This window comes from Nyctibius grandis, chromosome 15 (assembly GCF_013368605.1).
Source record: "Nyctibius grandis isolate bNycGra1 chromosome 15, bNycGra1.pri, whole genome shotgun sequence".
Taxonomy (NCBI): Eukaryota; Metazoa; Chordata; class Aves; order Nyctibiiformes; family Nyctibiidae; genus Nyctibius; species Nyctibius grandis.
In genome coordinates, this window is record NC_090672.1 from 3,924,826 (window position 1) to 3,939,315 (window position 14,490).

Consider the following 14,490-nt stretch of genomic DNA (forward strand, 5'->3'; position numbering starts at 1 on the left):
CAGATTTCTGCTTATTTTTTAAATCTCAAAGTACTAATCTGAGACATAGTTCTGACATAATATTTTTTTGTCTGTATGTTGTAATTGTTTTGTAATCAATTTCACATTTTTATAGTTTTATTTCTCCTTATTTTACTTATTTATCTCCAATTAGCTAGTAAGCTTGAAGAAAACTTGATGAGTTACATCAAGTAATGATGATTAACATATTAATGAAAGACTGAAGTAGAGAGTATTGTAGGAAATGCAGGAGTAGTAGAAACAGGTTAGTGTGGTGTTACAAATGTTTTGTTAGCGTTTTTGGTTCAGTGGTCTCTTTTGTTTCCCTGGAGATCTACCAAAAGCCATCTGGTAGAACTCAAAAAATGACAAAAAAGTTTGATAGAGAAGAAAGCAAATCATATATTTATAATGCAAATAAAGGAACTCTGCCTACGTTTATATTTTTAAGGTGCATTTTTTTGTGAAAGTTAGTTTCAGAAGGATCTGGCACTTCCTCTTTTTAATGAATATTCTTATACTGTAAGTAAACAAATAGTGCTTGCTGACATACATTTGGATTTTTGTTTTTTTGTAGTCTGTCATTGTGCCTGTTCACAATAGTGAATGCTGGTTAGATGAATGCTTGAAGTCGGTTTGGGAACAAGATTTTGAAGAAACCATGGAGCTGTCAGTTTTTAATGATGCCAGTAAGGTATGTTTCAGACTTATTTAAAACACTGTCCAAGTAAATACTGCCTCTGATAGGAGTTTTTGATTTGGACTGTATTTGGTTCACCATACAAGTTAAAATAGCTACGTCTATTCATCATTTTTCTAGGACGGTTCAGCTGAAATAATTGAAAAATGGAAGATCAAGTTGGAAGATGCTGGTGTTCCAGTAATCACTGGTAGTAACGATTCATCTCAGCCTCGAGGTGGTATGTAGCTTAATAGTGATTTTTTGAGGGTTTGGTTGTTACTGCAGGCATCTTCTGTTTTTCGGTTTGAAAAGTGACTTTGCATTGCAGATGGAAAAAATCCATATTGTTTTCCAGAGCGCTCCATTCAAAAGCTCATTCCAATCTAGAATTTGGCCCGGTTGGTTTTGGCTCTGTGGAATTTGTTTATACATCCAGGAAAGAAGAACTTGGCTTAACACTTGTGCTCTACTCTGCAAAAGAATTTTGTTTAATTGTAGTATACACAATGTTGTTAATGCTTACAATTTTCCTGTGGCTTTCTGATACCTGATTTATCTTCAGGAGATGGTTTTTAAGAAAAAAGAAATCCAAAATTCGTTGCATAATGATTTAAAAAGTAAATGCGTATCTTTCGGTATTGTAGAATAGACCCTGAAATAGAACAAAATACATTTTTAATATCAGAAAACTTTTGTTATGAGCTAAAAACTCTCACTAAATTCCTGAGTATTTACACATGGGCAAGACAATGCGTTTAGTGAGCTCGCAGATAGGTGTATGGTGTGATTCCCTATTGATTATGTGCTAGTATGAATTACATTTACCCCCTGGAGGAGATCACAAACAAATCTCTCTGACAGTTTTCCTTTTGCTTGTTTTGGTTGTTCTATGTTTAGGGTTTTTTAGCAGACTAGCTTGCTAAAATGTAAAATAGAAATAAAAGTATATTGCTCCTTGAAGAAGCTAGTGTTGAATGGCATTAAAGTTGAAAGATCATGTCTGTGTTCTGAAGGAGAACCCCAACAGGACAAAGCAAGCAGAACACTGTGCTCACATTCTGTATGGGAGCTGTATAACTAATGTTTCTATCATTCAGGCTTTTGTGACAATGAATAGACAGGTAGGAACTGGTATAAAACTGGTTGCAAATTTGTGTCTTTCACATTATCTCACCTGAAAGGCACACTGGAAACACTGTAACACAAAATCTGATCAGTTTCTGGTATTTAACAAAATATCCTGTTTGTAACTGGAAAGAAACCTAGGCTTATTACAGTCTCCTGAAGATGGTCTTATTATGAAAAAGCCCAGTTCTGTTTCAGAAGGCTTGATTTTCATCCCTGTGTTGAAACACACAAATAGGAGGTTGTGCACTGAATCCATCTGCAACTTGCTCTAGGCCCCTGTATAGACTTCTTTAAAGCTGTTTTTTAAACAGTTGTCAGACCTAGCAATACTGAAGTAACACAGCATAAATGTTACTATAAATATTTGTAGTATTTTAATATCTCTAGCATGAACTGTTGTTGTTTTGACAGTGCAACTTGTACTTAGCATTATTGGGCTGGTGATGACAAAAGACAGCCAAGGTTTGTAGAAGGAATTTTTCTCTTTTGGGCAACTGATAAAGCTGGACTTGAGCAATGTCAAGAATTGCTTGTATTCCTGGAAATTTATCTATCTTTTTCCCCCCCTCAACTGTTGGGTGATCAGTCGTCTTTCAAATCTTACTTCTCTTAGTAGTTGATGATCTAGAAGCTGGGTAGGTTGTGATTTCTCAGGAAAAAAGTCAAAGAATAATATCAGAGGTTGTTAATTATGGTACTTAGGAAAGTTGGTTAGTAATGTTTTTGTTAACACCATCTTGTTATATCATATATTTTCCATTTTTATAAAACACTTTCTATGTATAAAGTCTCGTTCCTAATACAATATTGTGTTCATGTGTGTAAAGTAGTTCTTAGTTTGCAAGAACACACAGGTGCAATGTTTTGACAATAATTTATATTAAAATTCTGACGTAGGTTCATCTTTGCACTTTAGGAAACTGAAACTAAAACTAAGTTTGAGTTGTGAGCTACTAGAAGTATTTTGTGTCATTAGAGAGATGCCAGATTAATTTTTGTTTTAACATGCATTTGTCAGTGCTGGGATAGCCGAAACCTGAACAAATCTTTAATAAATTGGGGGTGAGGGATGCAGCTGTGAGCATTGTTTTAAATAATAGTATGAAATGCATAGTTCTTTAAAAAAACAAAACCAAGCTTATTCATGTGGAAGTCACTCTCAGGTCACCATTAAAATGAGGACATCTTTTCTTCATGGTTGTTACGTTTTAGGAGCAGGTTACTTGAAATCCATAGTATTTGTTTGCTTTCAGTGATTTACTTTTATTATGTTAAGGACTAGTTACAACTGCAAGGAGTCTTTCCTTTAAAAGAAGATGCTTTAGTACAGAAACAATGTACTAGTCAGGCTTCACATCTTCAACTATTTACACAAGATTAGGATTTATTTCTGATTCTTTTCTAACATGTAAAAGAAAGGGGGGGAACCTGCAAAAAAAAGAAAGGGTCACTTGCCTAAAAAAAGGAAACCTTTTTCTTTCCAAGAGTGAGGAATGTTAATATCTCACTGAGGCTTAAGTTTTTACGGCTGTAGCCATGGTAACAGGCTCTTTTCACCAAGTAAGCAGGCCTTACAAAACTCAGAGACCTGGCACAAACATTTGATTTTGTTCAGTAGAGTAATATTAAAGAAATTTTTTTACTTATGCCAAACATAGGATTCATTGTGGTGAAACAACTTTTAATATCTGGTTTCTTCCATGGGGAGTTACATCTCTTTTTAATAATTTTTAAAAGACGCGTACTTTCTTTTCTCCCCTCTAAAAAAAATAGCTGGTATATGAAAAGCTTCAGGATGGTTTCTCTCTTAATCTTAGGAAGAAATATTTTCCAACTTTTTCTCATAACAAATATTAAATATGTCATGATTTTATTTAAAGTTTTATTTGAAAAGAAGATGTGAAATATTTCAGAAAGTTCAGAGTAAGGTAATTGTCATCTTGTAGGTGCCTTTGAGTTTCCTTCACTTTTTGATTTACATTATTGATTCCTAGTACTTCATTATTTTCTGCTGAAGATTGTTGAAATATTGGGGTACACTAGTGACAGCATTCAAATGTAAGTGCAGGCTGCTTTACAGCTGGTAATGATGTGTGGGAGTATTGATTTAATTGATGTTGGGCAAATTTAGTTCTTTCCTGTTCTTTTACCTTTTTAGTAGGGACCTCCACAGTGTTAGGGTTTGCTTGTTTGGCATGTCCAGACCCGCTAACTTGCATCAGTTGTTTCCCACTAAAACTGCTCATGCCAGGATTCAGCCCTGCTGTTATGGTAGCTACTGACTTTGCCAACTGCTTTTTTACTGCCAATAGGAAGGAGAATGAGAGTAACTGTATACGTGAGGTTAGTTATTCATATGTGTGTAAACAGTAACGTGTAAATATACTGTAAGATAGTAAGTCCAAGAAATCCGTGGTGAAGAAAAGTTAAGGTGAGGATTAAAATACTCAAAATAGGTAAGAAAAGAATAACACAATTATAAGGAAGAGCCTTTATTAGTAGTGTTCTGTTGGTAGTTGACATAAAGTTCCTTTGAGGCACTAAGAAATGCAGTCACAAGTCTTTTTCTGTACTTGGATAGCTCAGCAAAATAGCCGAGGAGTATGTGCGTTAGAACTAAGTGAACCTTTGAGGCTAGTTAAATTTGTTTCCTGAGCAAACTTAAACCTGTGTCACATAAAGAGTAGAGAATTACAGAAGTCTGCTTTTTTCAAATGCAAAATCAGGAACTTTAGGGATAATATTATTTAAAATTATTCTACTCCACTTCATGGTGAGATTTTCTGGCTTTACGTTTCCAGTTTTCCCATTAAAGAATAAAAACCCCACAGTATTGCATATCTTCACATCACTTGATTTGCACGTCAGGTCAATCTGTTGCTGGATTCCCTGACTTGGTTCCATAAATGCTTTAAACAAAGCCTAGATGTTACATTTATGACCAAGTGGAACTCATATAGCGTTTTTCAGAATAACACTGGATATAGCATGGTCTTTTCTTATAATGCTGCCCAGGAGAATTCACAGACCGGAACGTTCTTAGGTAGACCTTGTCTACACACAAAAATTATCCCAGGTAAACACTCCTCCCTTGCAGATGTATTACAGTGGTAAGCTGAGTTCATCTTGTTGCTGGTTGCTGCAGTCCCATCCTTACCTTCTGCTGTGTGTTCTTGCTTCCCACCTTTTTTTCTGGCTCTGCTGTTTGTTTGACCCTCCAGTGCTCTCATCTGCTTTAGAAATTCAGCTGAGAGAAAAGTTTTCTTCTGGTTCAACTTCCTGAAATGGCTTGGTAAAAGATTCAACCAGTGTCAGGGGCTCAGAAACTAAATGACCCTAGATGCCAACGTTGTCATTTGACTGAATTTATATTTCAGTGTAGTCTTCCATCGATGGTATAACATGTTATGGTATAAGTAAGCCAGGTTTGTGCTCCTTGTACATATTTTCTTCTGCTTTGGCTCCCCTCTGCATTATATGTGTCATTACATAAATGATGCGTGAAGTTTTTGTATCTGCATACTTTATATTTAACAAGCATAATGGAACAGAACTTTTTTTTGACTCCTTCTGAGGACCTGGCTCCCTGATGGGATGAACAAGCTTCCTAGCAATCTCTTGTTCTTTCTTTGCCTTTTTAAGACTTGTTACTATTTGTTATGACTTGAGAGATGAATATGTATATACAGCCATGGGTTTTCAGCATCTGCTCATTGCAGACGGGTGGGACTAGATGACCTTTAAAGGTCCCTTCGAACCCAAACCATTCTGTGATTCTATGATCTGAGGTACTAGATGTGAGACCTAGGCAGGTGGACTCTTCAAGATATATATTGCATATTATGTCTTTGTGGAGAGCTGGCAAAAGTAGTCTAATTCTACTCGGTGGTAGAATTCTAACACATACAACTGATAACCACTCAGAGATGAAGACTGAAATAGGCATACTAGTTAAATATTTACAAATGACCTCATTTTAAATATGGAAAAATTGCATACTTTACCTGATACTGATCTTTGTATTTCTTTTCGTCTATTCCTGAATGTAGTAAGACTTAAAAAAATTGAAAGGTAAAAACTACCACATAATTTTATCTTTGTTTTCTCAACAGTTGGATTTGCTAAAAATCAAGCAGTAATTCAGAGCTCAGGAACCTATCTCTGCTTTCTGGATTCAGTAAGTTAATGCATATTGTCTGACCTGGTTTTGTCAATAAATGTATTTTGTTTTTAATGTAGTTGTTGGTTTGCCTTAAAGACAAGCTGTTTAAAGGTGTTTGGGTGTTAAATGTGCTGGTTACTATTTATAGCCATAAAGTTGTCTTCCAACCTGTAGAAAGCCTTACACCATTCTTTGATCCTATCAGATTTCACAAGCTGTTGTGAGCAGGGTTGGGCCAGGTTGGTATTTAGGTGTTTTCAGGATTTTTCTTTCCTGCATTCTTCAGAAAATTCTATTGATGAGAAACTAAGAGCTAATCTGCTGGCTTTTTGATGCAAAATAGGAGAAGTCTCACCTTCCATCTTGAATTTTTTTTCTGTCCTTTGTTGGATACCTTCTGTGTACCCATTCAGCTCACAGCCACAGATAACTATCTGACTTTATGCAGCTTAATATGCAGTGAAGGGTTTCACAAATATGCATAGCTGGTCTGAGGAATGGTGCCATGTGGCTAGGATGAGGCAAGAAGAGCAAGACCTTTAAGGCTCACTGATCTCATGTAATTTCACCTGAAGACTGATTCTTTCCTCTGAATTATTACTGAATTGTGGTTTCATGTAGTACTAGGAGGAACTGGCTGCCGAAAGTGTAGGTTTTCAGGTAGGATTCAACTTAACATTATGGTTGTCTGTGCTTATTAGAAAGTGGCCTGACAGCAGGGATGTGAACTCTACAACCTTATAACCACACAGATTTTAATTCGGGTGATCTTTCAATTTGCAAACCCCATTTGTTGTATCAACTAGAAGGATTTTTTAGTGTCTGTGTTTAAAATTTTGTGAATTAGTCAGTGTACTGTTGCAAGACATGGTTAAGTGCTGGTGTTTTTCTTACCCAAGGCAATGCAGCAGAAGTTTCTTATTTTACCATTTAAGAAATTAAGTTTTGCAGGTGGCTTTCCTGGCCTTTCTTCTTGCTTTTATTAAGTTAATACTGTATTTAGCAACACAGTGTGCCTTTTTAAATGAGTTTGTTTGAATTTATCCTCGTTTCCCTTTAACAGTTTGTTGGTTTGGGGTTTTTTGTGTGTTTGTTTTACAGAGTGTATTTAATGTAAATCATTGTATATAAGTTTATGGAGGATGAAGCTTTGAAATGCAATATCTGATACATATGGGTATATATGCATATTTCAGAAACAAAATTTTGAACATCCATTGAATACACAGAACTCAAAACCACATATACAAATTAATGCTGTTTGGAAAGGTCAGTTTCTCATACATCAAAAAATAAGTATTTCATATGCAGCACTGAGCGCCAGTGTCTGTTTCATAAACAGATTATTTTGAGGAAGTATGAGCACAAAATCCGCTGCTCTGTTTTTGATCACCTGACTCACCAGATTTTAAAAGAGTGTATGGACATCATAAATTATGCCATGAAGTAACTGGAGTGATGCCAGTTTGGTTGAGAGGAATGAACTTGAGATCCAGTTCTTTTTGCTTTACTTCAGGTAGACACAAACCCAAGTGCTAGTTTAATTTATACGAACGATTCCATGGATTTAACTCTCCTATATTGTGAGTCAGAGAGGCTGTTTACGTACCTAAAATGAAAAAAAATTAGATCTTACTTACGATTTGCAGAGTTCAGGTATTCCAGGCTCGGACAGATACCACATTGTATGGGGCATTCTAGGGATTATGTAGGATGAGTTACGTACGTACTTACGTTGACTGAAGTTAGCTGAGTCCAGGTATGCAGAGTGAGAAATTAACCTACTATTCTCTTGTCCAGCGGAGCTTCATATCTTCCATCTCAAATCTGTATAGAATAATTTACTGAGGTAAATTATGGTTTATTCTTTCTTTTCAATCCAGACAGATCTAGTTGTTTGTAAATCACTAGCAGTAAACTAGAAAATTAAATTCTTTAAATGAAATTAATTAATATTTTTATACACATGTCTTCAAAACTCTTAATTTATTTACCTTATGGTGTTTATACAGCATGCATCTTCGTGCTGCTGTGTTGTTTCTATTTGCTGTCTAGCTGTTAAGGATAATAAAACATCAGGGGAACAAATTACAACTATTAAGGAATGTAATGGGATGATTTTGGATTTCTGCAAGATTATCGTTAGCATAAGTTTATATTTGATATAATTAAGACCTACATGAAGTGATTCGATTGAGAATTTTATGACTTACAGTATGGATAAGCTTGGAAGAAGCTACCAAGGTTTTCTGTTCTATGCATTTCTATTCCTGTTGTTGAGCGAGATGCTTCAAAGGCATTGTGAACTATCAGAAGCCTAATCTTGATACAAAAGAAATACTAAATGATTGTCATTACTTAAATATATTTTCTTCTGTCTCTCCTTGTGACTACCATTTTTTTGCTGAAAACAGATTGGAGGAAACAAAATGAATGTGGAAACAGCTCCAGTTCTAAAAAATTGCTCAATATTTTGGCTGTAGTTAGTAAATGTTGTGTGATAATAGCTGAAACACAGATGTTGCCAGCTGTTTAACAACTCCGCTTCTACACGCCACCTACCTTCTTCATTTCAGTTACCAATCCGGTATCAAGCTCTCTAGGAAGGAATGTTGATATCAGCCTTCTGGAATGTGCTGCAGTAATGCCAGGGAATTGACCTTCAGAAATGCAGCCATAATTTCAGGTTTGCTGTAGGTGGATGTGGAGAGAAATGGGGCTGGGTCAGTAGTTTGTATACATTTCATATAGGTGGACAAATACCTCCTGGCTCCTTGTACATTCATTTCACTTCTTTGAGTGAAATGAATGTACAAGCATATTTGGGAGCATCTTAGGAAGTACTGGCTCCAGAGAGACTGTTTTGCTTGCCATTCCAGCTGGAGTCAAGCTGCTTGTGTTATGTCTCTCAACAGAGATTTGTGAGGACAACAAATTGGGAAGAAATGTGGAAAAAAAAGGTTACAGAGCTCAGAACTGTCAGAATTTGATCAGCCTATTCTAGTATGAAGTGGCAGCTGTTTGACTAATAGCTATTATGGAGTTTTTTTTGCTGTGGCTGTTGTTACAGATTTCACCTCCAAGCTACTGAGACTTTTTTTCCCACCAGGGAAACAAGTAGAAACACTGAAGATACTTAACAAATTGTTCATGTTTAACATTTATAGTCTCATAAAATCTTGGTCATAACAATAGAATTAACTAATTATGCAAATACCTTTCACTGTTACCTTTACTCTTCTTCAAATTGTCTGCAGTTATGACTTTATCTACCAGTTGCATTTTATTGTAACCTTAGTTTGTCGGTTCTCTGGGGTGGGTGCTGTCTTTGTTATAATCATTTATCTAGTGGCAGCACAGCAGGACTCTTACACTAAAAATTTCCTTTTTTTCTTCTTTGGACTGCTATTTTCATTGACATTCACTTAAACATGCCTATACTTGTATAAAACTGTTTTCCTTTAAAAAGGAACACGCTTTCATTTCAGCCTAATAATCTGTGTAGTTTCCCATTATTTCAGGTTTAATCAACGTGTTGTTGGAGGGTTCCTGACTGTTAAAGAAGTATGAAAATGTGTCCTTTTTTGACCTGCAGTATTTCAAACCCAGTCATGTTCACCTGAGTCCTTGACACGCTTGCTTTAGTCTTTTGAAAGGCTCTGCTGACGATGTATCACTATTTCTGAGATTCTTAGCCAGTTCAAAGATGTGTCTCTCAACCATGTTGCCACAGTGTCACTGCTTGCTAATAGTTGAAAATGACACAGGGAAACAGTTAAGTTTTATTCACTAAAAGTGAGGGTGGACCACTGGAATCAGCATTCCCATGTTTGAATTGGCAGCTGCTGACCTGTGCCTTTCCGTTTGTGAGATTTGCTAGTATGATTTAAGTTGGGAATGTTAATTGTTAATTGCTGTGAAATTGCACGCTTTTCTTGAGTTTCAAGTTCAAAAACACTTCATTGAGGGGGTATTCATAAAGGTCTTGGAAGAAGGTGGTTGGACCTTAGCTAGGCAGACGTGGTAGATGTTTCAGGGACTCCAGCCTTCAAGCTAGCTTTCAGTTATAAACACAGCTGCTTGTTTTTACAGTCTCCATAACTTACTGATTTTGGAAAGATGGATTTCTTGTTAGTTGCCGTTATACATTACTCTACAGGCACTAATAAACTTGCAAAATATTCTACCTTTCTTTCAAATTAACATCTGTATAGCTTAGGAAATGAAGCAGCAATCAGGCTTCATGTATTTGGGTTTTGTTGTTGTTTTAACATGCTATTCCTTGCAAATTTGATCATCTGATTTAAAAACTGAAATAATCTGTTACTCAGGTAACAGGTAGGTGGATGCAGGTAGGTGGATGCAGTGAGAACTCCATTTCCAGGAGCCTCTTCTGTGCAGAAGAGTTGTGCATGTTTCTGAATCACTAATGAGCACCACAAAAATCAAACTATGAGTGCTTGAAGGCATCATTCCTTTTAGTGTTCTGTAAAGAAGTGCGTGTATTGAAAAAGATTAAGTGCCTCTATCTGGAATGTCAAACGTTAATTTTCTATTTCATAAATGAAGAAGCAAACCTTCAGAATTTGGGTTGCTGTAACCAATCCCTACACATACCTTCATCTGTTTACTAGGTGAAGTGGGTGTTTGGAATTGACAGTGAGGATTTTACTCTTGTCTGAGTTTACTGACTTTGCTATTCAACACCGTGTGAGTTACTTGCTTCCCTTGCCTGCAAACACTCGTGCTTTTTTCAGTGATCTAACTGTGAGAAAGATCCAAGGTGATCTCCAGTGACTACAGAAAAGCTAGATATGGAAAGGCACCTGTCTGCATTTGCTGAACAAATGCACCAGGGTGGGAGCAGCCTCGACAGCAAAAATTTCCTGATCAATTAGTAGTGATGCTGAATTAAAAGATTCCATAAAAAGATTGTAATTGATTTTATATTTATGGAAGGTGTTAGTCATTCAGGCACATAAGAACACCAAGTATATCCTCCCATGTTGCCATGCTCAGGAAAAGAAGGGTGCTCAATAAAGTCAGCTGCTTAAACTTTGAAGTGTTTTCTTTGTTGTCCCCTTCTTTATTTAATTCAGAAGGAGAAACAGAAAAGTAGGATTTTTTCCTATGATCTTGCAAGTACTGACAGATCATTAGGGCGTGTTCTGCTCAGGTGACTTGTGTGTGGCCATTAGAGTGCATTATTCGAATGTGTTGGGTAGTGTGGGGCTTCTTAAAAAACCTGCCTTCTGTAAAATTGCCTAGGATCAGCATATTTGCTTTGGTAGTGCTGTTGACAGGCCAGTTTTTGGAGGTCCCAGGCCTTTTACTTCCCTGGTTCAAGGTGTTGAACTGAACAATAGCAAAGAAAGATTTTCACTATAGTCTGAGCAGGTGCGGGATAAATGAATGACCGTTTGATGGACTGAAAGACCTTGGAGATGCTATACTGTTTCTCAGTGAGTCAAACATTCCTCCTGGTGTTGCTTCAGGTTGTATTTTATGTGTAATAGCTCCAATGGAAAGAAGATGGAAAGAAGATTCTATTATTGTGAGGATGGAGTGTCAGCCCTTTTTTTTTTTCTTTTGAGCAGCCAAATACAAAGGAATTTGGAAAAGCATGTGATGCTGAGTCTGTAATGTGAGCTTAAGAAAGCACTTCAATACTGAGCTATAATTAGTGTGTTGTTTTATGTGGACTTGGCCTTGGTTTTAAAAAGTAGATGTGTATTGTACATTGAGTTGTATGTTTTGTTTTCTTTCTGAAGTGCAAAAACCCCCACTTTTAAGGGAAAATCATGAAGTTATCACTGTGGAGTTCAGTGTAGTCCAGGCGGCCAGGTGGAAGAGGCCAGTGAATGCTTGGCATCTGAATTTCCCCAAACTGATTTAAGAAACACATACTGAAGCAACAGCTTTGAGTAATATGCTTAAGCTCAGTCTATTGATTTAGTTTTCCTTTTCTTCAACTAAACATAGGAGTAAAGTAAAACAAAACAATTAGCTTGGTATAAATTGTGTGTGTTTTTATAAAGAATGGTGCCTCTGGCTGGAAGGAGAACAACCCAGCTGATGGTTGTATAACTGGCTTTTCTGATTTGGCAGCATCTGTTAGTGGTGTGGAACTTGACGGGAGCAAGCCAGCTTTCTGCACAAGGGATATATTTCACAGGACCACAAGCAGGCAGAATGCCTGTCCGGCTGGAAGGTGATGGAGATCACGGCCCCCCGCTGGCAGAAACACATCTGGGCTTGTTTAGAAATCCCTGCTGGCTTTTCATGTGAAATAAAGTCCTTTTCATTCTCCCATCTTTCAGCAAATTGTTTTTGTACTCAGAATGGACACTGGAGAACAGGAAGCATGTTTGTAATCAACAAAATTCCTATAAATTGTGGGTTATTTTGAGTGCCTAAAGTAGGTTTCTATTTATGCTGCTTTATTTCTTACTGTTTACCTGTTTGTTTGGCCTTGTTTGCATTGTATGTATGTACATATTTAGATGACAGGAAACCCAGCTGTTACCTGAGATTTTTCTTATTTTTTCTGCAAAGTTTAGTGAGTGGGGTCACATGAAAATAGATTTACTTACAGATTCTTTTTTATTTAGCTATCCTATTGCAAGTATATGCTTAGTGAAGGCATGCACTTATCTTGCTTTTATTTTAAATGTGTTCTTTTTTCACTTCTTTCAGTGGGGGAAATCTCTCTTCATCCCGTCTGCCTTATATCTGCTAGGAGACAACCATTAGAGACTTCCATGTTAAGAGGGAAAATGGAATTTCAGTGGAAACTTCTGTTAAACTTGCGTTTTTTAAATTATATATTCAATGTAGTTCACTGCTAGCCTTTTTATCTTCCCTACTCGCACCTAGGAGACAGAAACAAACTAAATATACTTCCCTTTTTGGTATAGCAGCTACATTCAGATATGTACTTCTTCTTTTGTCTGACATGACATGAGTGAAAAATAATGTGGAAAGTGTTTGTCTAATTACTGAGGTTTTGTTCTCATTTTTAAACCAAAAAAGATGGCGAACCAAAGTCTGGCAACACAGTTGCTGAATTCGGTATCATAAATACAACAGTTTTGATAGAAAATTTGTGATTACGTAATGTACAACTGGATAAAATATTTTAAGATCTTAGTTGTCTAATACTATAGTTGCTTAAACTCCATAAACTCTTACCAGTACAGTGCATGGTTGGACGTCTCACTCCTGTCAATGGCCTATGAAGTTGAAAAATTTTTTAAGTGCTCTTATTTTGTAGCACAATCTTTTTGGTTTTACTCATTAAGATTTAGTCTGGTGTTTAAACACCAGTCTGGAATACAACCACATTACTGAAAATTATTTCTGTATAAATATATTCTCTTTTCCACTTTGTGGTTACCTGCCCAGTCAGCAATAGTAAAGAACCTGTAAAGCATTGAAGTGGGATTTTGCAGTCAGCTTTCTTTTACAGTTGTCCAGCCTGAGTCTAAAAGCTAAATGACTTATGTGATTCAGTTTTGTCTGGGATGTGATTTGTATTTTGTGCTGTTTGACCTGGTTGGTGAATAGGGTATTTGAATTTGGTTTGAATACTTTCTACGGTCATTTAACCTTTTAAAATCAACTAGATTATTTTTCATCTTTGTGAACGTATGAGTTCGGTTAAAATTCTCTGTTGTGCAGGATCATAAACAGTGGAATCTTTTACCACAAGAGTGTAAGTTGTATGTTGTGAGATATAATAGTAACATTGTTCAAAGCATTGAAATTCCTTGCTTTTTGATAGTGTTTTTTTTTTTTTTGCATTCTTGTGTTTTAGGGGTTTAACAAGACATTTAAGAAACCTAAGTAATTCTTAAAGGAGTAAACAAAGCTCAGTTAAAATAGATCTCCTGTTGTTTATATGAAAACCAGGTCTTAATTTAAAAAATCAGCTCTGTATTTGGTGTAAGGAAATGTTATGATTCTTCTTATGGGAAATAGGGTAAAAGTTTTTTTGGAATGTTTGCTTGATACAGTACCTGAATTCTGGTGCCTTACTGATAAAGTGGATTTGATGGTAAACAATATCATTGTAGTTTTGAAGTAACTGATGTATAGAGGTTGAGAAACCAGAAGGGTTTTTTCTCATTCTGTTGGCTTTGAAAATCAGTAACATCTCTTATGCTTATTACTAAATATATCCTAAATACAAAATATAGAAGAATGCTTTTGACAATGTATTCCTTCCCTCTTTTATAAACTTATATGTGATAAGGGTCAGTTTTATTATTCCTTTGTTTTATCTTTAACCTTGAATTGTGTTAAATAGTTGGATCTACTTCTAAAACTTTTTTTATCCTTGCATTGTTTTTGATAAAACTATAGTGTCACCTTTATATCAAGGTCATTCAACCCTCTAAACTCTAGATATTTAAGCACTAATATATTTATATTTCCATTGATTTGACTGAAAGTTTTAAAGTGAAAGTTGTTGGAAATTCAATATTTATTTTTTTGGCTTTAGTAGGAGTCTCCTTAG

The 14,490-nt window shown here is 36.0% G+C and overlaps 1 protein-coding gene across 2 annotated transcripts in view; it reads left to right on the plus strand.

Moving 5' to 3' along the window:
• The first annotated feature begins 588 nt into the window (after positions 1 to 588).
• The window catches only part of B3GNTL1 (UDP-GlcNAc:betaGal beta-1,3-N-acetylglucosaminyltransferase like 1), a 134,699-nt gene continuing 120,797 nt past the window's right edge, over positions 589 to 14,490 (plus strand). For both annotated transcript variants that reach the window (XM_068413045.1, XM_068413046.1), the window contains exons 1-3: positions 589 to 694; positions 821 to 920; positions 5,923 to 5,987. In XM_068413045.1, the coding sequence (XP_068269146.1) occupies positions 662 to 694; positions 821 to 920; positions 5,923 to 5,987 (198 nt within the window). In that variant the 5' untranslated portion in view covers positions 589 to 661. The remainder of the gene's footprint in view (positions 695 to 820; positions 921 to 5,922; positions 5,988 to 14,490) is intronic.